The 22,147-nt window shown below is 37.2% G+C and overlaps 1 protein-coding gene across 2 annotated transcripts in view; it reads left to right on the top strand.

The window, feature by feature from the left end:
• sart3 (spliceosome associated factor 3, U4/U6 recycling protein) overlaps window positions 1–22,147 on the top strand; it is a 151,332-nt gene that overhangs the window by 83,541 nt on the left and 45,644 nt on the right. For both annotated transcript variants that reach the window (XM_076270131.1, XM_076270130.1), the window contains exons 13-14: window positions 17,549–17,661; window positions 21,792–21,868. In XM_076270131.1, coding sequence (XP_076126246.1) covers window positions 17,549–17,661; window positions 21,792–21,868 — 190 coding nt within the window. The remainder of the gene's footprint in view (window positions 1–17,548; window positions 17,662–21,791; window positions 21,869–22,147) is intronic.

Raw genomic sequence — 22,147 nt, 5'->3', positions numbered from 1 at the left:
AGCTAAGTCACATGGTTAGCATAGTTAGCATGCTAGCATGTTAGCATGCTAACATGCTAGTTAGCATTTTTTGCAAAACTGCTAAAAATGATTAGCTAAGTTAGCTAAGTCACATGGTTAGCATAGTTAGCATGCTAGCATGTTAGCATGCTAGTTAGCATTTTTTACAAAACTGCTAAAAATGATTAGCTAAGTTAGCTAAGTCACATGGTTAGCATAGTTAGCATGCTAGCATGTTAGCATGCTAGTTAGCATTTTTTACAAAACTGCTAAAAATGATTAGCTAAGTTAGCTAAGTCACATGGTTAGCATAGTTAGCATGCTAACATGTTAGCATGCTAGTTAGCATTTTTTACAAAACTGCTAAAAATGATTAGCTAAGTTAGCTAAGTCACATGGTTAGCATAGTTAGCATGCTAACATGTTAGCATGCTAGTTAGCATTTTTAGCAAAACTGTTAAAAATGATTAGCTAAGTTAGCTAAGTAAAATGGTTAGCATAGTTAGCATGCTAGCATGTTAACATGTTAGTTAGCATAGTTAGCAAAACTGCTAAAAATGATTAGCTAGATTAGCTAAGTCACATGGTTAACATAGTTAGCATGTTAGTATTGCTAACTACTAAAAATGCATTAGCTAAGTTAACTAAGTTAAGTATTATCCACCTATTTAACCGTTCAATCATTCCAACTATATTAAACCTTATCTACCAAGCAAATCATTTAACCATATAAACTATCCACCTATTTAACTGTTCAGTCACTCCAACTATATTAAACCTCATCTACCTAGCAACCAATATAGTTTGTTTTTACTCTGTATGATATTTTACATCATATTTTTTGCATTTTCATGCACTGTATTTCCTTCAGGAAATGCTTTTCTAGTTCTTATTATTCCTCTTCTTCTAACGCAGTTAATGCAGCTTCAACCGTTTAACGTAGAAACTTCATTCAAACATTGACGCGTAGGTCTTAATTAGGACATGTGGGCTTTGTATTTTTCAACTTTGTAACTTTTATACTTTTTAAACTATTAATTAAAAACTATCAAAATTTTCCCATTGACTTAACATTGCCCTTTATGACATCACAGCAATTAGAATCTTATGGCAGGTGTTCAGGCCAGCTGGCCCAACTGCCATTCTCAGGCTTTAAGCATACAAACTGGCCCTATTAAGACTACACATCCTGTTCAACTGCTTCCTCTGCCAAAAACTGTTTCAAAATAAAAGTCCTCACTACAATATTTCACTGTTAAACAATTTAACCCTTTAAACTACTGAACTTTTTAACTGTTCAGCCATTGTAACTGTTACTTGTCATCAACTATGACTCCTACCCACTGTAGCTAGTTAGCTAAGTTAGCTAAGTAACTTGGTTAGCATAGTTAGCATGCTAGCATGTTAGCATGCTAGTTAGCATTTTTAGCAAAACTGCTAAAAACGATTAGCTAAGTTAGCTAAGTCACATGGTTAGCATAGTTAGCATGCTAGCATGTTAGCATGCTAGCATGTTAGCATGCTAGTTAGCATTTTTAGCAAAACTGCTAAAAATGGTTAGCTAAGTCACATGGTTAGCATAGTTAGCATGCTAACATGTTAGCATGCTAGTTAGCATTTTTAGCAAAACTGCTAAAAATGATTAGCTATGTTAGCTAAGTAATATGGTTAGCATAGTTAGCATGCTAGCATGTTAGCATGCTAGTTAGCATTTTTTACAAAACTGCTAAAAATGATTAGCTCAGTTAGCTAAGTCACATGGTTAGCATAGTTAGCATGCTAGCATGTTAGCATGCTAGTTAGCATTTTTTACAAAACTGCTAAAAATGATTAGCTAAGTTAGCTAAGTCACATGGTTAGCATAGTTAGCATGCTAGCATGTTAGCATGCTAGTTAGCATTTTTTGCAAAACTGCTAAAAATGATTAGCTAAGTTAGCTAAGTCACATGGTTAGCATAGTTAGCATGTTAGCATGCTAGTTAGCATAACTGTTAAAAATGTTTAGTGAAGTTAGCTAAGTCACATGGTTAATATAATTAGCATGTTAGCATGCTAATTAACATAGTTATCATAACTAATAACAATGATTAGCTAGGTTAGCTAAGTCATATGGTTAGCATAGTTAACATTTTAACATTGTTAGCATGCTAGTTAGCATGGTTACTTGGTTAACATTATTATCTTTGTTAACATAGTTAGCATAACTACTAGCAAACATTGGAGCCATTCCAACTGTTAGTTATCGTCAACTATCTGCCTAAATAATTTAACCATTTCAATTATCAACCTATTTAACTGTTTAGTCATTCCAACTATATTAAACCTTATCTACCAAGCAAATAATTTAACCATATGAACTCATCATATTTTTGCATTTTCATGCACTGTATTTCCTTCAGGAAATGCTTTTCTAGTTATTCTTCTTCTTCTAACGCAGTTAATGCAGCTTCAACCGTTTAACGTAGAAACTTCATTCAAACTGCGTTGCGTAGGTCTTACTTATGACATGTGGGCTTTGTATTTTTCATCTTTGTAACTTTTATACTTTTTAAACTATTAATTAAAAACTGCTCAAAATTTCCCCATAGACTTAACATGGGCTGATGACATCACAATGGACTAATTAACTTGATTTGCACCTGGTATCATCTTCCAGCTGCTCATCTAGGCCCCATCAAAGAATCAGTTCAACTGATTGCACCTGTATCAACTGCTTTCTACTGAACTAGACCAACTCTCTCTGTCTCTCCATTCTACAAGGATATAAGACACATTTCCTCCAACTTTCTATCCATTCATCCTCTTCAAACCATTCACTCATCCACCCATTAAACTATCCATCAACATCCATTAAACAATCTGCCTATCAACATCCATTCAACTTTCTGTCTATCAACATCCATTACACTATCTACATTTAACTTTTAAACTATATACTCTGTCTCAGGCTTTAAGCATACAATATGGCTCTGTTAAGACTGCCGTTAAGCAATTAGAATCCTAGGCCAGGTGTCCAGGCCACCTGCACCCTATCAGTTTCTCAGGCTAACCTTTTAAACTATCCAGCTATTTGACTGTTCAGTCAGTCCAACTATATTAAACCTCATCTACCTAGTTCAATCATTCCAACTATATTAAACCTCATCTACCTAGCAAATAATTTAACCTTTTACACTATCCACCTATTTAACCGTTCAGTCATTCCAACTATATTAAACCTCATCTACCTAGTTCAGTCATTCCTATATTAAACCTCATCTACCTAGTTCAGTCATTCCAACTATATTAAACCTCATCTACCTAGCAAATAATTTAACCATTTGAATCCTATGGCAGGTGTTCGGGCCACCTGCATCAACTGCCAGTCTCAGGCTTTAAGCATACAAACTGGCCCTATTAAGACTACACATCCTGTTCAACTGCTTCCTCTGCCAAAAACTGTTTCAAAATAAAAGTCCTCACCACAATATTTCACTGTTAAACAATTTAACCCTTTAAACTACTGAACTTTTTAACTGTTCAGCCATTGTAACTGTTACTTGTCATCAACTATGACTCCTACCAACTGTAGCTAGTTAGCTAAGTTAGCTAAGTAACTTGGTTAGCATATTTAGCATGCTAGCATGTTAGCATCCTAGTTAGCATTTTTAGCAAAACTGCTAAAAATGATTAGCTAAGTTAGCTAAGTCACATGGTTAGCATAGTTAGCATGCTAGCATGTTAGCATGCTAGTTAGCATTTTTAGCAAAACTGCTAAAAATGATTAGCTAAGTTAGCTAAGTCACATGGTTAGCATAGTTAGCATGCTAGCATGTTAGCATGTTACCATGCTAGTTAGCATTTTTAGCAAAACTGCTAAAAATGATTAGCTAAGTTAGCTAAGTCACATGGTTAGCATAGTTACCATGTTAGCATGTTAGCATGCTAGTTAGCATTTTTAGCAAAACTGCTAAAAATGATTAGCTAAGTTAGCTAAGTCACATGGTTAGCATAGTTAGCATGCTAGCATGTTAGCATGCTAGTTAGCATTTTTAGCAAAACTGCTAAAAATGATTAGCTAAGTTAGCTAAGTCACATGGTTAGCATAGTTAGCATGCTAGCATGTTAGTATGTTAGCATGCTAGTTAGCATTTTTTATAAAACTGCTAAAAATTATCAGCTAAGTTAGCTAAGTCACATGGTTAGCATAGTTAGCATGCTAGCATGTTAGCATGCTAGTTAGCATTTTTAGCAAAACTGTTAAAAATGATTAGCTAAGTTAGCTAAGTCACATGGTTAGCATGCTAATATGTTAGCATGCTAGTTAGCATTTTTAGTAAAACTGCTAAAAATTATCAGCTAAGTTTACTAAGTCACATGGTTAGCATAGTTAGCATGCTAACATGTTAACATGTTAGTTAGCATTTTTAACATAACTGCTAAAAATGATTAGCTAAGTTAGCTAAGTCACATAGTTAGCATAGTTAGCATGCTAGCATGTTAGCATAACTGCTAAAAATGATTAGCGAAGTTAGCTAAGTCATATGGTTAGCATAGTTAACATTTTAACATTGTTAGCATGCTAGTTAGCATAGTAACTTGGTTAACATTATTATCTTTGTTAACATAGTTAGCATAACTGCTAGCAAAAATTGGAGCCATTCCAACTGTTAGTTATCGTCAACTATCTGCCTAAATAATTTAACCATTTCAATGATCAACCTATTTAACTGTTTAGTCATTCCAACTATATTAAACCTTATCTACCAAGCAAATAATTTAACCATATGAACTCATCATATTTTTGCATTTTCATGCACTGTATTTCCTTCAGGAAATGCTTTTCTAGTTATAGTGCATGAAAATGCACTATACTGTTCTTCCAAAATTTCTTATTACAGTGCATGAAAATGCACTGTACTGTTATTCCAAGGCATTTTATTATTACAGTGCATGAAAATGCACTGTACTGTTATTCCAAGGCATTTTATTATTATTCTTCTTCTAACGCACTTAATGCATCTTCAACCGTTTAACGTAGAAACTTCATTCAAACTATGTTACGTAGGTCTTACTTAGGACATGGGTGCTATGTATTTTTCATCTTTGTAACTTTTATACTTTTTAAACTATTAATTAAAAACTAATCAAAATTTCCCCATAGACTTAACATGGGCTGATGACATCACAATAGAGCCGTTAAGCAATTAGAATCCTATGGCAGGTGTTCGGGCCACCTGCATCAACTGCCAGTCTCAGGCTTTAAAACATACAAACTGGCCCTATTAAGACTACACATCCTGTTCAACTGCTTCCTCTGCCAAAAACTGTTTCAAAATAAAAGTCCTCACTACAATATTTCACTGTTAAACAATTTAACCCTTTAAACTACTGAACTTTTTAACTGTTCAGCCATTGTAACTGTTACTTGTCATCAACTATGACTCCTACCCACTGTAGCTAGTTAGCTAAGTTAGCTAAGTAACATGGTTAGCATAGTTAGCATGCTAGCATGTTAGCATGCTAGTTAGCATGCTAGTTAGCATTTTTAGCAAAACTGTTAAAAATGATTAGCTAAGTTAGCTAAGTCACATGGTTAGCATAGTTAGCATGCTTACATGTTAGCATGCTAGTTAGCATTTTTTGCAAAACTGCTAAAAATGATTAGCTAAGTTAGCTAAGTCACATGGTTAGCATAGTTAGCATGCTAGCATGTTAGCATGCTAGTTAGCATTTTTTGCAAAACTGCTAAAAATGATTAGCTAAGTTAGCTAAGTCACATGGTTAGCATAGTTAGCATGCTAGCATGTTAGCATGCTAGCATGCTAGTTAGCATTTTTTGCAAAACTGCTAAAAATGATTAGCTAAGTTAGCTAAGTCACATGGTTAGCAAAGTTAGCATGCTAGCATGTTAGCATGCTAGTTAGCATTTTTTTCAAAACTGCTAAAAATGATTAGCTAAGTTAGCTAAGTCACATGGTTAGCATAGTTAGCATGCTAGCATGTTAGCATGCTAGTTAGCATTTTTTGCAAAACTGCTAAAAATGATTAGCTAAGTTAGCTAAGTAACATGGTTACCATAGTTAACATGCTAGTTAGCATAACTACTAAATATGAAAACATTAGCTAAGTTAACTAAGTTAAGTAACTTGGTTAACATTATTATCTTTGTTAACATAGTTAGCATAACTACTAGCAAACATTAGAGCCATTCCAACTGTCAGTTATCGTCAACTATCTACCTAAATAATTTAACCATTTAAACTATCCACCTATTGAACTGTTCAGTCATTCCAACTATATTAAACCTCATCTACTTAGCAACCAATATAGTTTGTTTTTACTCTGTATGATATTTTACATCATATTTTTTGCATTTTCATGCACTGTATTTCCTTCAGGAAATGCTTTTCTAGTTATTATTCTTCTTCTAACGCTTTTTGTGCATTTAATACAGCTTCAACCGTTTAACTTAGAAACTTCATTCAAACTGCGTTGCGTAGGTCTTACTTATGTGACTTCAGCTATGTATTTTTCAACTTTGTAACTTTTATACTTTTGAAAATATTAATTAAAAACTACTAAAATTTCCCCATTGACTTAACATTAGATTATGACATCACAATAGCAATTAGAATCCTATGTCAGGTGTTCAGGCCACCTGGATGGCTCATATATGGCTCTGGCCAGGCCACCTGGATCAACTGAGTTTCTCAGGCTTTATGACATCATAGCAATTAGAATATTGTGCCAGGTGGCCAGGCCACTTAGATCAACTGTCAGTTTCTCAGGCTTTAAGCATACAGGCTCATTCTATGCTATAAGCCTGAGAAACTGTTCAGTCATTCCAACTATATTAAACCTCATCTATCTAGCAAATAGTTTAACCTTTTAAGCTATCCACCTATTTAACTGTTCAGTCATTCCAACTATATTAAACCTCGTCTACCTAGTTCAGTCATTCCAACTATATTAAACATCATCTACCTAGCAAATAATTTAACCTTTTAAACCATCCACCTATTTAACTGTTCAGTCATTCCAACTATATTAAAACTCATCTACCTAGTTCAGTCATTCCAACTATATTAAACATCATCTACCTAGCAAATAATTTAACCTTTTAAACCATCCACCTATTTAACTGTTCAGTCATTCCAACTATATTAAACCTCGTCTACCTAGTTCAGTCATTCCAACTATATTAAACATCATCTACCTAGCAAATAATTTAACCTTTTAAACCATCCACCTATTTAACTGTTCAGTCATTCCAACTATATTAAACCTCGTCTACCTAGTTGTCATTCCAACTATATTAAACATCTACCTAGCAAATAATTTAACCTTTTAAACCATTCACCTATTTTAACTGTTCAGTCATTCCAACTATATTAAACCTCATCTACCTAGCAAATAATTTAACCTTTTAAACTATCCACCTATTTAACTGTTCAGTCATTCCAACTATATTAAACCTCGTCTACCTAGTTCAGTCATTCCAACTATATTAAACATCATCTACCTAGCAAATAATTTAACCTTTTAAACCATCCACCTATTTAACTGTTCAGTCATTCCAACTATATTAAACCTCGTCTACCTAGTTGTCATTCCAACTATATTAAACATCTACCTAGCAAATAATTTAACCTTTTAAACCATTCACCTATTTTAACTGTTCAGTCATTCCAACTATATTAAACCTCATCTACCTAGCAAATAATTTAACCTTTTAAACTATCCACCTATTTAACTGTTCAGTCATTCCAACTATATTAAACCTCATCTATCTAGCAAATAATTTAACCTTTTCAAAATAAAAGTCCTCACTAGCTAGTTAGCTAGTTAGCATCATTAGCATTGTTAGCATTTTAGCAAAACTGCTAAAATTTATTAGCTAAGTTAGCTGAGTCACATGGTTAGCATAGTTAGCATGTTAGCATTGTTAGCATTTTTTCCAAAACTGCTAGAAAACATGAGCTAAGTTACTTGGTCAAAATAATTAGCTTTGTTAGCATAACTACTAGCAAACATTAGAGTCATTCCATACTGTCAGTTATCGTCAACGATCTACCTATATAGAGCCTTTAAACTTTTTGTCTACCAACACGCATTAAACTATCAGTATGTCAACAACCTTTAAACTATCTACATATAACTTTTTAACTTTCATCATTCATTAAACTATCTGTCTATTAAACTATCTGTCTATTAACAACTGTTAAACTATCAACATTCAACTTTTAAACTGTCCACGTCTAAACTATCAACTTTTTATTAAGCTATGCTATATCTGTCCTAGCTTCATTTTCATGCACTCGTAATTCCCCGGAATTACATTCTCTAGTTTTAAATGTGATGCGATATGCCAGCATTTGAAGTGTCAGGTCCTCTGTAGCTAGTAACATGAGTAACGGCAGCAATAAACTAGATGTACCGCATAGCAGTACAAAATATGACCGCATCTCAGTCCTGCATATTCTCTTCGCAAAAATAAATCACGCTTGTCAATTTGTCTCCATCTCCTACTCCTGCAACTCATGTGCATGTAAATGAGTGTGTGCATATGTGAGTTTGCTTTTGTTTATAAGAGTGTGTGTGAGTGTGTGTGCATGTACGTGCCTGTGTTTGTGTGTTTATGTGTGTGTGTGTGTGTGTGCGTGTGTGTGTTTGCATGCGCACATGCGTATGCGTGCCTGTGTGTGTGTGTGTTTATGTGTCTGCATTCATGTGGGTGGGTGTTTGTGCATGTGTGTGTGTGTGTGCTTGCCTGTCTGTATGTGTTTATGTGTGTGTGTGTGTGTGCTTGCCAGTCTATATGTGTGTGACTGTGCGTGCGTGCATGTGTGTGTGTGTGTGTTTGCATGTGTGTGTGTGTGTGTGTGCATGTGCGTGTGTGTGCATGTGCGTGTGTGCACGTGCATGTACTTTATGTGTGCAAATCACAAATGAGTGGGTATGGGTTAGGTTGATGCGGGCTCTTGATACTAACATACCATAAATATTTTGTCATCTTGGGTGCAACGGTTGAGGTAGGGCTAGTTATTTAGGGGAGTGGCCACCAAGTTTCATGTTCCCTGGTGTTTTAGTAACCCGGGAATCACTGACCAAAATTGATGACGGTAAAAGAAAAAAATACATTTCTTTTTTATATTTTAAATTACTTGTTGTCCTGATTCCTCCTGTGGATCTTAGTGGGCACTGAGGAAGCAATAATTTCATCGCTAGTTTTTCATGATTACCGTATTTTCCGGACTATAAGTCACACTTTTTTTCATAGTTTGGCTGGTCCTGCGACTTATAGTCAGGTGCGACTTATATATGAAAAAAATTATATAATTGAACATGTTTTTAAATGTTAATTTATATTAACTGACATGAACCCTACATAAAACATTATCGTCTACAGCCTTGAGAGAGCGCTCTCAAATGCACAAGTCGTGAAACACACATGCATACTTAAATCCTCAAATTACTGCCGGGATTCTATTTATAGCTGGGCCTCAGATTCGGACAAATAAAAGCCAGTATAATTTTGTTTCAATTTAACTCATAAAATAGCTCTTCTTAATAATTTATATTGTTGGTTGGTTTAATATTGTTGCCAACAAAGTAATTGTCCTACACCATGAGTCTCCAACACATTGCTCTCAAGCTACCAGTAGCACGCAGCCCCAGGTTAACCTACATTTAAACACAATTGTTGCTGCCAGGCATCAGCCTACGAATTTTATAAAAAAGTAAATCATGCATAATTTAAAAAATAACTAAATTTAGGCTATCTTAGACCTCTTTGGCTATACGGAATAAGGTTTCCCTTGCAGCACAGCACACGTTCCATGAATGAATGAATGAATGAAAGCGGATGCTTTATCTCGCAATAAGCGGATGGACATCCCGACACTCTTTCATACATGAAACTTAAAGAAATTATCCGGAGTAAAATGCACTTTAGATCGATTTACGGATGATTGGGGGTACATACGTTGAGTTGACAAGGAAAGGTACTGGCTTGATGAAATTCATTCTGGACTCTCTATTCGACCACATAAAGACCTCGGGATACTTCGGTTTGGCTTTAGGGACACTCTACTCACTACCACGTAAGTGTTATGTTGTTTGGAACTGTAGAAGAGGTATAAAAATAGCGTTTTGTAGCGGCGAAATTGAAATGCCCTGCTCACTTCCAGGCTACGAGTTGTGTGACTGAAAACGGTACAATCGAACTTTCTCAAAACACATCCGAATGACATGATTTTGATGTCAACTCAACGTATGTACCCCCAATCATCCGTAAATGAAAGTGCATTTTACTCCGGATAATTCCTTTAATAGTGACCCAATGCCATTGATAGCCTACTGGTATGCTGCTCCAAACGAAAAGTATAGGCCTATGTCTCACAGTAAAACGCAAGAAATGAAGGCCTAGCTGACTCGAATAGGCTACAAGCCATGGTCCAAATAAAGGTGCTGTGCTTTGCCCAGCCATAAATTCAGAATTCACGATAGTCTGTCCCCTAAACATTCCTCACCCGTTATCTGGACATGCATGAAAACATTTAAAAACAAAACTCACTGCCATGTAATATTTGATCGCTGTTTTGCTACTAGGCCTAATTATCTTTCACGTGAATACGCACAGAAAGTGAAAGTAGGCCTACTATGCGCTACGTGTCTGTAGCTGTCTGTTCACGTCCGCAATCGATTATAACGTTCCTCAAATGGAGAACACATCCATGTTCTCTCGCGTTATATTATAGGCTGTCATGCTTCTGTGTTTGGGGTTCCTGATCGCTAAATGTTTTTTTTTCCTTTCCTGTCGATAGCGGTTGATGTAGAAGCACGTAATAGGCTATAATAATTTGACTTTAGCGGTGACAAATCCTGCTGAGAGAGAGAGAGAGCAAAGAGAGAGAGGCACCCCCAAAGTGGTCCTGCGCACACGTGTGTGTGTCTCTGCATGGCGTTCAATTGAAGTCAGAGTTGGTCCGTTTTCAGGCCTCTCCATTATTAGATTAACGTCAGACAGCGCTGTAAAATGTGTGGGAATTTATCGCATTATGATGGCTAGCGTTGCGGGACTTTTATTAGTAAGCTCAATACTTACACTCTAAAAAACATTGGGTTAAAAACAACCCAATTTCAACCCATCCACTGGGTAAATAGTGGTCAAGCCCAGCACTGAGTTATATTAGCCCCGAAAATTGGGTTGTTCGGTTAACCCAATGAGTTGGGTTGATAGTCTATCCCAAACATTGGGTTATCGTAACAAAACTGTTAGGTTAAACCTACATAATTGTTGGGTAGGCTATTTTATATAACCCAGGATTTATATTATTTTCACTGTCATCTCTGGGTTATGCTGACCTAATTTATATCTTATTTTTCTCCTTAATCCAATCACTATTAATTGATAATAATTCAAATAAATGTTTGCAAATCATTAATGTTACAATATAATGTTTTAAAATCCATCCAATGGGCAACAATAGCCATGCAATGAAATAAAACAGTTCAACATTTATTTATTTGGCAGTTTATTTTTTGAACAGATAGCTAGAAAAAGCTTGTGATACTTCCATGAAGGCAGGCAGATTCCACCGTCCGTTTTGGGGATCACCCCTGTGAATCAAAGAAAAAAAAGAGTGCATTAATCACTGTTATTTACAGAACTTTATCTCAAGATTTTCATGAACCATTATCATTGAATGATGTTGACAAACATTAAAAATCCACCAGGAAACAAAATATTAGCGCAACACACTCGGAAACCATGACCACCTATGCAGTTATAATAACTTGTAGCTTCTAGTTCTAGATGCTAACGTTACCGGGTAACGTTATCTAAATGACTGTCTGATAGTGCTACTACAACCAGAGCCCGTCTTCTCTGCTACAACCAAAAACACCCAGTAACGTTAAGTTACATGGCTATAATATGGAGCTACCCTGAATGAATTGTTGGCTAATATTAGCTGACAAATGTTAGCTGCAACCATAGTCTAGGCTAACGTACAACCACCACGAAGCATATTTAATTAGCATTGATGCTAGCTATATGGTCTGCTAATGTCAACCAGCTTGGTATGCTCATTTTAGTTCGTTGTAAAAGTTCGTTTTGTTTCTGTCAGCAGTTCATACCCAGTGAACAAAGAACTATGTTTTTATGAGTCTGTCTTTGTGTATATTTAACATGAACAGTAATTGTAAGTTAATGTTAGCTAACGTTAGTTAGCATGAATGACACAATTGTTAACCTGTTTGAGGCAGAATATCCATTCATATCATGAAGGCTTCTACATCTCTGGGTGGACTTTTAAAATCAGTCTGGATAAAACATTTTAAAAAAAGTTAAAGATACATACCTTACGAAATCGCCTGATTTCCAATGCATGCTGACAGCTGGTGGACTGGACGGTTGGAAGAATAACGATGTTTTTTCGAACTCTCAAATAACTATGCAGCTGTGTTAAAGTCACCCAGGTGCTGGGTAGTGTACTCCACGTCAGGTGGGAGAGAGGAGGGGCGCTGTCCTAAACTATCAACCCAACAAGCTGGGTTACAGAAAATAACCCAACATGAGTAAAAACAACCACACAAAATGCCCTGACCGCCTCAACCCAACGATTGGGTTGAGAAAATAACCCAGTCTTTTTTAGAGTGTAGTAATAATTTATGCGCAATCCCGTGCTGAAATTTAGGCCCTGGTTTTAAATGCGCATCTTTTTTTCTCTCGCTCTCTCGGCGAGCATTTGTTCTGCTGCCAGCTTGTGCCAATACGCTATATCGTCCAAAATGCTTGATTGCATTGCATTCTCCACATTTTTAGCTAAAATTTCATGTACCACATCAGCATTTTTGTTCAGTGAATCTTTTGTAAATTGCTTTAGGGCAGTTCCAGCGTTATAGATGTGACAATTGGACTCATATTGGTAAACAAAATGCCTTAGAGTGGGGGCAAAATTAGTATCAGTGAATTAATTTGCATAACTTTTAATGTAACCTCTGTCCTCTGAATACTGAGAAATCCTCAAATTTCATATAATCAATTTCATCCTAAGAATACAAGGCATTTTATCAGCGTTATGGATGTGACATGAAATGGACACACTTTTGTGAGAGATTACATGTTTTGTACAAACTCTGTGAATTTTGAAGGAAACTGCCGAAACTGATCTATGTAGCATGAAGGAGACTTGAATGAACACAAAAAGTGTGTTTTTGAAACTATGCATCATTTTCATAATGCATTATGTAGGAAAAACTGGCGTTATGGATGTGACGGTTTCACGTTATGGATGTGACGTGTCTGAACCAGTCCTCGACAAACTACATAAAACACATAACAAAGTAGTGAATTTTGATATGAAACAATTGAAATAGTAATCATGAAAAACTAGCGATGAAATTATTGCTTCCTCAGCCCACTAAGATTCACAGGAAGAATCAGGACAACAAGTCATTCAAAATATAAAAAAGACATTTATTTTTTTCTTTTACCATCATCAATTTTGGTCAGTGATTCCCAGGTTACTGAAACACCAGGGAACATGAAACTTGGTGGCCACTCCCCTAAATAACTAGCCCTACCTCAACCGTTGCACCCAAGATGACAAAATATTTATGGTATGTTAGTCTCAAGAGCCCGCATCAACCTAACCCATACCCAATCATTTGTGATTTGCACACATAAAGCATGCACACGCACGTGCACACACGCACATGCACACACACTCACGCACAGTCGCACACATAGACAGGCAAGCGCACACACACATAAACACATACAGACTGGCAAGCACACACACACACACACACACACGCACAAACACCCACCCACATGAATGCAGACACATAAACACACACACACGCACACATACGCATGTGCGCATGCAAACTCACACACGCGCACACACACACACACACACACATAAACACACAAACACAGGCACGCATACGCACATGCACACACACAGACACACACACACACAAACAAAAGCACACTCACATATGCACACACTCATTTACATGCACATGAGTTGCAGGAGTAGGAGATGGAGACAAATTGACAAGCATGATTTATTTTTGCGAAGAGAATATTCAGGACTGAGAGGCGGTCATATTTTGTACCGCTATGCGGTACATCTAGTTTATTGCTGCCCTTACTCATGTTACTCTGTGGGTATTAGCTACAGAGGACCTGACACTTCAAATGATGGCATATCGCGTCACATTTAAAATGAAACTGTGTTAAGCAGACGTGAACGGCAGGCTGAACAGATCTGCAACAGAAGGAGGTTGCTATGTTAACTCCAGCTGCAAAGTCAGCCATCTTCACCAGCTAACACGATAATCCAGTTACTGTACAACAACAGTATGACAGTTACAGGAAGATAATCGCTCAGATTTTCGTTATTAGGCCACTTGAAAATAGGCTATGGCTAGGCTAATCACTGGAGGTATTTTAATATTATGTTTGTTTTGCTAATGGTTAGGCAAGGCCTCCCTGTGGTTTTGATCAACCTAATATTCTTTGAAATGTCAATTGTAAACACTAAGGTGAAATGTGTTGAAACTGACATGCCACCAGAACAGACGTTTTATCGGCTTTGAGGTATAATCCCCAGTCCCCAGTCTTGTAAATTCACATTATGTAACATCCATAACGTCACATCCATAACGCACCATTAAAGGTTTTAAAAGTAAAAAAGGGGCACAATTTGGTCATCACACTTTACATTGATATAAATCAGCTTTGCACAGACACTATGGACATTGTCGCATCAACACTGTATGTGTAGCATAAACTTTTCCTATAAAACGTTATGGATGTGACATGGCCATGGAACTTGCTGACTTAAAAACAAAAGCCTTACAAATGTAAGGAGTTGTGCTCTTAAATGCAAGCTGAGCATAGACATTGCTCTACCATTCCCTTATCAATCTGGAATTTTTCAAATGACACAATTTGTTTGAACCTTGGGTTCATTTATCCACTTTTTAAATATGTATAATATTACCATGTGAAAAATGTTGTTTCTGTATGGTTGCACACCATATTTATGATGTAAAAAGAGTGTCATTCTCCATCAAATTCAATCAGATCAGTTACAAACAATAAAATATAGACCTAAATGAAGATTTTAACAACAGTTCTATTTGCGTATGCACAACTTTTTTTTTCCATGGTAAGGATGACCTTTGCATGGAATTGCCCTTTACAATAGCGTCAGGCACTTGTCAGCAGCCTTCGGCTTGCCTCTTGCCACTATTCACTCCTTCGTGTTCAAGATTCCCTGTAGAATTCTCAATATTTCTGACCTCAATGTGTTCAGTTACATAGTCTGTCTGTTCTTAGTCTTGGATTTTGTGAAATAAATTTCTAAATATCACCTGCTTGCTGCAGCTTCGGTCTGCACGTCCTTTTAAAACCGCATATTTTTCTCTCTCGAGCATTTAATCTGCTGCCGGCTTGTCTCTCCACATCGTCCAAAATGCTTGATTGCATTGCATTCTCCACATTTTTAGCAGAATTTTCATGTACCATATAAGCATTTTTGTTCAGTGAATCTTTTGTAAATTGCTTTACAATTACCGTCGGGCCTATATGCCTATTGCCTGGCTTGCCTCAGCTTCGGTCACGTCCTTTTCTCTATCGTGAGCATTTAATCTGCTGCCAGCTTGTGACTCCACATCGCCCAAAATGCTTGATTGCATTGCATTCTCCACATTTTTAGCAAAATTTTCATGTATCATATCAGCATTTTTGTTCAGTGAATCTTTTGTAAATTGCTTTACAATTACAGTCGGGCCTATAGGCCTATCGCCTGGCTTGCTTCAGTCACGTCTAAAACTGCATCTTTTTTTCTCTTGTGAGCATTTAATCTGCTGCCAGCCTGTGACTCCACATTGCCCAAAATGCTTGATTGCATTGTATTCTCCACATTTTAGATACATTTTGGTGTACCACATGGCATTTTCTTTCAGTGAATCTTTTGCTTTGCAATGACCTTCCTGCCCTCCTCTTGGCTGCCTTCACTCCTTCGTCTTCATTAACATTAATCTTTTTGGCCTCAATAATCCAGTTACATAGTCTCTGTTTTTGGTTTTGGATTTTGTGAAATAGGCCTACATTTCTAAATTAATGCGATTTATAGTCCGGTGCGACTTATATATGTTTTTTCCCTGTTCATGACGCATTTTTTGACTAATGCGACTTATACTCAGGAGCGACTTATAGTCCGGAAAATACGGTACTATTTCAATTGTTTCATATCAAAATTCACTACTTAATTATGTGTTTTATGTAGTTTGTCGAGGACTGGTTCAGACACGTCACATCCATAACGTGAAACCGTCACATCCATAACGCCAGTTTTTCCTACATAATGCATTACGAAAAAACACACTTTTTGTGTTCATTCAAGTCTCCTTCATGCTACATATATCATAGTTTCGGCAGTTTCCTTAAAAATTCACAGAGTTTGTAGAAAACCTGTAATCTCTCACAAAAGTGTGTCCATTTCATGTAACATCCATAATGCTGATAAAATGCCTTGTATTCTTAGGATGAAATTGATTATATGAAATTTGAGGATTTCTCAGTATTCAGAGGACAGAGGTTACATTAAAAGTTATGCAAATTAATTCACTGATACTAATTTTGCCCCCACTCTAAGGCATTTTGTTTACCAATATGAGTCCAATTGTCACATCCATAACGCTGGAACTGCCCTGTACGGGCCTTTAGTGTGTTTGTATCCCCAGATGGCTGATCACAAATATAAAGTTTGTATCCCTAGGTCAGCATGTCCTGCTCATGTCATATAAAGTTTGTATCCTTAGGTCAACATGTCCTGCTTTGTGTTAATGAGAAAATGAATCACTACGTTAAGCCCCTAACTAGGCTCAGAAAATCATTACACTTCTATGCTACCGTGGCGAGGGTCCTTGCAGGCAAACCAAAGTATGTTTACCTTTGTCAGTGTAAAGAAAAGGTACCAAAAATGATTGTATAGTCAGTGCATTACCTTACTATTATTCCAGTCGTTGCCATCTTGTGAGAAAGAAAGACCTTACAGGGAATGAATTCTGCATGCACACACAGGACACAGACACAAAAGAATGAGCCACATCCCTGGCACTGTTAGCTCTGCACCATGAGTCATTGAATTTGAGGAAGGTAATGAATGATACAAAGAATTGACCATAAAGTTTCAGTGGTGCTGCCATGATATGTTTAACTACACAATAGATAGAAGTCATTCTAAAATAGCCTACTATGATCTCTGTTTAGTGTTGAGCTAGGTTGAGTGTCACAAATAGCCTTTTGCAAAGCAAAGCATGCATTGCTTTGCATGCACTGTAATAATAAGAAGTATAAGAAGCCTAGGAATATATTTTTATGCACTGTAATTATGATGTGTGTAAGATCAGATTCAGAATTTAGAGTTGATTGGGCTTTTATTTAGAAAAGGAAAATGTTAATAAATTACTTTTTAAAATCAAGATGGGTAATACAATTATTTTACATATATTTCATGTTTCTTCATGTTTGTACCTGCAGATCCTATGGTGACTCGTTACACTGTAGGAAAGCCTTGCACAGAGCAGTGCAGTACACCTCTGACTACCCTGAGCATGTGTGCGAGGTTCTACTAACATTTGAAAGGGTTGAGGGTAAGTGCTCTCTACTTACATGCTCAATAACTAGTCATTTGTTTCATAAGATGGACCACAGGAATTCATGTAAATCTTGATCTTGATCAAGATGATCTTAAGGAAGGTGTTATGTAAGTCTGAATGCCATGCTAAAACTGGGCAAAACACAAAAGAACACGTACACCATGTACTTATCCATGTGTATTCATTGACAAAAAGTCTATCAACTATCAAAAATAAGCTAATACGTTTATGGATGTTACACCAGTAAGAAAGTTTGTTTTATTGTAATATGTTGCAACTGTACATTTTTCATGAGGATTTGTTAGGTAGATAGATAGATAAATAGATACATACATACATACATACATAACATAACATACATACATACATACATACATACATACATACATACCCACCCACCCACCCCAAGGGGAAATTCAAGGTCCCAGTAGCTTATGACACCACACACAACAACATAAATCGGATGATAAAAAAAACAAATCCACATGACTAAAATGGACAGTAAAAGACACTAAAGATACTAAAACAAGGATCCACATGAATGTACTGTACTGTATAAGCATGAATGATCCATATTAATGTAATTTAATGTATAAGCATGAGGCATATGCAGTGACAGGGTAGGGACTGACCCTGTGATTCAATATGCCGTGGTAAGGTGCTCAGTAAGATGTGTGTCATGGTGGTCAAGTATGATGTGATGTTAGACCACAGTCTAGACTGGGATATGGAGGGGTTGTACATATGGGATAATATAGCGAGTAAACAGTGTAGACAGTTTAAGCAGTAACACAGTGGGCTTACGGACAGTCAGTACAGTCAGAGGTCACGGAAGTGTAAGTGTAGAGGGAGGTGTGGAGGCAGATAGACTATGCAGAGAAGTCTAATTCTCCTCTTCCTTTAAGTGAAGCATTGAAGAGTTGTATGGCCCTGGGAACAAATGACTTCCTCAGTCTGTCAGTTGTGCATGGCAGTGAACGTAGTCTCCAACTGGTCAAGCACTTCTGCTTTATGATAGTGCTGCCAGTCAGAAGGGGTCAATGTGGAGGTGGTAAGCACCTACAAGTATCTGGGTCTCCACCTGGACAATAAACTGGACTGGTCAGTCAATACCAGAGGTGGGACCAAGTCACTGTTTGGCAAGTCACAAGTAAGTCCCAAGTCTTAGCAGTCAAGTCCAAGTCAAGTCCCAAGTAAATACAGAGAAGGGCAAGTCGAGTCCAAGTCCAAGTCACATCAAAGCCGAGTCCAAGTCCAAGTCCCAATCTTTTTTTAAGTCCTAAACAAGTCATCAGGTACTCTTCACTTAATAATGCCATTATTAGACTATCGATCATAATTTTAGCACTTACATCTAATCCACAGTATTTTTTTATAAATACAGATTAAAATATGTTCAACACGTACACCATGTACTTATCCATGTGTATTCATTGACAAAAAGTCTATCAACTATCAAAAATAAGCTAATACGTTTATGGATGTTACACCAGTAAGAAAGTTTGTTTTATTGTAATATGTTGCAACTGTACATTTTTCATGAGGATTTGTTAGGTAGATAGATAGATAAATAGATACATACATACATACATAACATGCATAACATACATTACATACATACATACATACATACATACATACATACCCACCCACCCACCCCAAGGGGAAATTCAAGGTCCCAGTAGCTTATGACACCACACACAACAACATAAATCGGATGATAAAAAAAACAAATCCACATGACTAAAATGGACAGTAAAAGACACTAAAGATACTAATGTTTCTGTTTTGTAATCTTTTACGACATGCGCATACCTGTGTAATATACACATGTGCATACCTGAGTAATCTGTACAAAACGGATAGCTACATGACACTCAGCACAGCTGCAAATATATATTTTGTTTTTCCAAATTGCGGAGTCCACTGTAAGGATGACTAATAATTTGACTGATGGCATTTCACTGCGCTAGGCCACAGATTTGCCTGCAAACAATTTATTAGGCTGTCTGCCAGTGGCGACTCATAAGGGAAGCCAAGGTCAACACTTTTATATTATTTAAAAGATAATAATGACAGTAATATTGTATTAATTAAGTATTCATTTCTTAAGAAATACTACACATTTGATGCTGTTTATCTCATTTGTAAATGGTGCACTGTCACTTTAAGCCCATTGTGTGCCACTGTCCACACGTTCTCATAATGATCTTTTTTTACCAGCTCCATTCAGTCTATGGCTAGTCCACAAACTCAAACATTGTTTGTGCCACATGTATAGCACAATATTAACAATGATAAGCATGATATTAAGTTGGCACAAACAGCTTTCATTCCTTTGGAAAGAGAAGCATGTATGACATGATGCTTGCTTGGCATTTTCTGTTTGCAATTAAAAGCGAATTATGAGCCTGGTAGCCAGTAGCCACCTAGCTACAGTAGCTGAGTGGAATGCGTTTCAATCGGCATATTATGTGCTTCATGTAAATAAATGATAGAATACTTCAAGACTCACCAGTTCCATTACACAAAGGCAAAGACAACTCTTCATATTCTTGTCCACTTTCCAAATCACAGTGAGTGCAGCTAGTATGTCATAGTGACCTGGATCTCATAGTTTATAACAGTAGGCTAGTGAGAACCGGATAAATTTCCTAATCTCCTCTAATCTTGTATTTGTTGCCTTCACGATTTCCTTTTATACGTTTCTTATATTTAAAAGAAGATATCAATCATCATCAACAATGACAAGCCAGCTGGAACCTACTCGTTTTCTCTCCCTCTCGTGCGTGCTTAGATGCGTTCTCAATTAAATGCAGTAGGCTATCATAAGTTCAAGTTGGATCTTCATGGAGAGGTCAAGTATCATCTTTATGTAACATGCTGTTGGTGCATTTTAACATTGAACATTCTCTAACAAGAGTGCAAATCAGTTTGCACTATTTATTGGCTAAATGTTGGTCCTCCTCTGTCTCTTGGTGCCCTACACACAGTGCGTAACGCGTGTGGGGGTAGCGGCAGCACTGAACTGTGCTCTGGCTGCTTGTCTCCGCTATTTTTTATTTTATTTTTTTTTTTAGTCGTGGAGGGAAAGCGTCTCTGGGGTGACTGGTCCACGATCGGGAAATTTAGTTTTTGATTCGAGACATGTCAAGTCATCACAAGTCAAAGAGACAAAGTCTGAGTCAAGTCTCGAGTGAATAGTATTGAAGTCCAAGTCGAGTCGCAAGTCATGCCGAATTTTATCCAGTCAAGTCTGAAGTCATTAAAATCATGACTCGAGTCTGACTCGAGTCCAAGTCATGTGACTCGAGTCCACATGTCTGGTCAATACTGAAGCACTCTACAAGAAAGGGCAGAGCAGGCTGTACTTCCTGAGGAGGCTGCGGTCCTTCAATGTTTGCAGCAAGCTCCTCAGGATGTTCTACCAGTCTGTTGTTGCCAGCGTCCTCTTCTATGCAGTGGTATGCTGGGGAGGAAGCACAAAGAAGGATGCTGGGTGACTTGACAGGCTGGTAAGGAAAGCTGGCTCTGTAGTGGGAGCTGAACTGGAGTGCATCACTTCAATATCTGATAAAAGGTCCCTGAACAAACTGATCAACATTTTGGACAATGAGTGTCATCCACTCCACAGCACTATTACAAAGCAGAAGAGCTTGATCAGCTGGAGACTTCCCTCACTGCCTTGCACAACAGACAGAATGAGGAAGTCATTTGTCCCCAGGGCCATTGAACTGTTCAATGCTTCATTTAAGGGAAGAGGAGAGATAGACTTCTCCGCATAGTCTGTCTGCCTCTCCACCCTCTCCATGTTTGTGTACTGCCCATCACTAGCCACTTTTTACCACTGTCTTACTGCTTCACTGTTTGCATGCTATATTAGCACATAACCCCTCCCTCCATCCCACAGCCGGATTGTGGCCACACTTATACCTATACTTAATACTCAATGCTTTATAATCAATACTTGTATAATGGCTGCAACCCTATTACATCAACCCATTCTTGCACTGATTTTTTCTATAGTTTTTTTATATTACCTTGTCTACTCTTATGTATTATGTAACAATTGTGTGATTGAGTTCCAGGTCATTCTTCTGACAAGTGTCTCCATGTTGCCTCAGGTACTTTGGAGGACTGGGATTCTGCACTTTTGAAGACAGAAAGCAAACTCTCCCGAATCAGTGAGCAGAGAGCCAGAGTAAGAAACCTGCCTCTTTCCACTTGTCATTGTTAATTCATGCCCTGCTGTATATCTCTTCAGTGCTTCCCACAGAATTTGATATTTGATTCTATTTGTGGTGGCAGTCGCCTTGGGGTGGGGGGGGGGGGGGGTACCCCTCATTTACAATTAATTGAAAATGAAATCTTAATAGCATAGGCCACATCCTGCCTGTGAGCTAAACTACTACACATATCTATTGGTGGTGTGTAGGTTTAATTGCTTTTTCTTGCAATAGTACATTTTAGCCACATTTTA

Source organism: Alosa pseudoharengus, unplaced genomic scaffold, assembly GCF_046254945.1.
Source record: "Alosa pseudoharengus isolate Yale_2024_CS ecotype anadromous, Long Island Sound unplaced genomic scaffold, YU_APseudo_1.1 YU_APseudo_1.1_scf_6, whole genome shotgun sequence".
Taxonomy (NCBI): Eukaryota; Metazoa; Chordata; class Actinopteri; order Clupeiformes; family Clupeidae; genus Alosa; species Alosa pseudoharengus.
The sequence above is the reverse complement of the archived record's forward strand: the minus strand, read 5'-3'. Positions and strand labels throughout refer to the sequence as shown.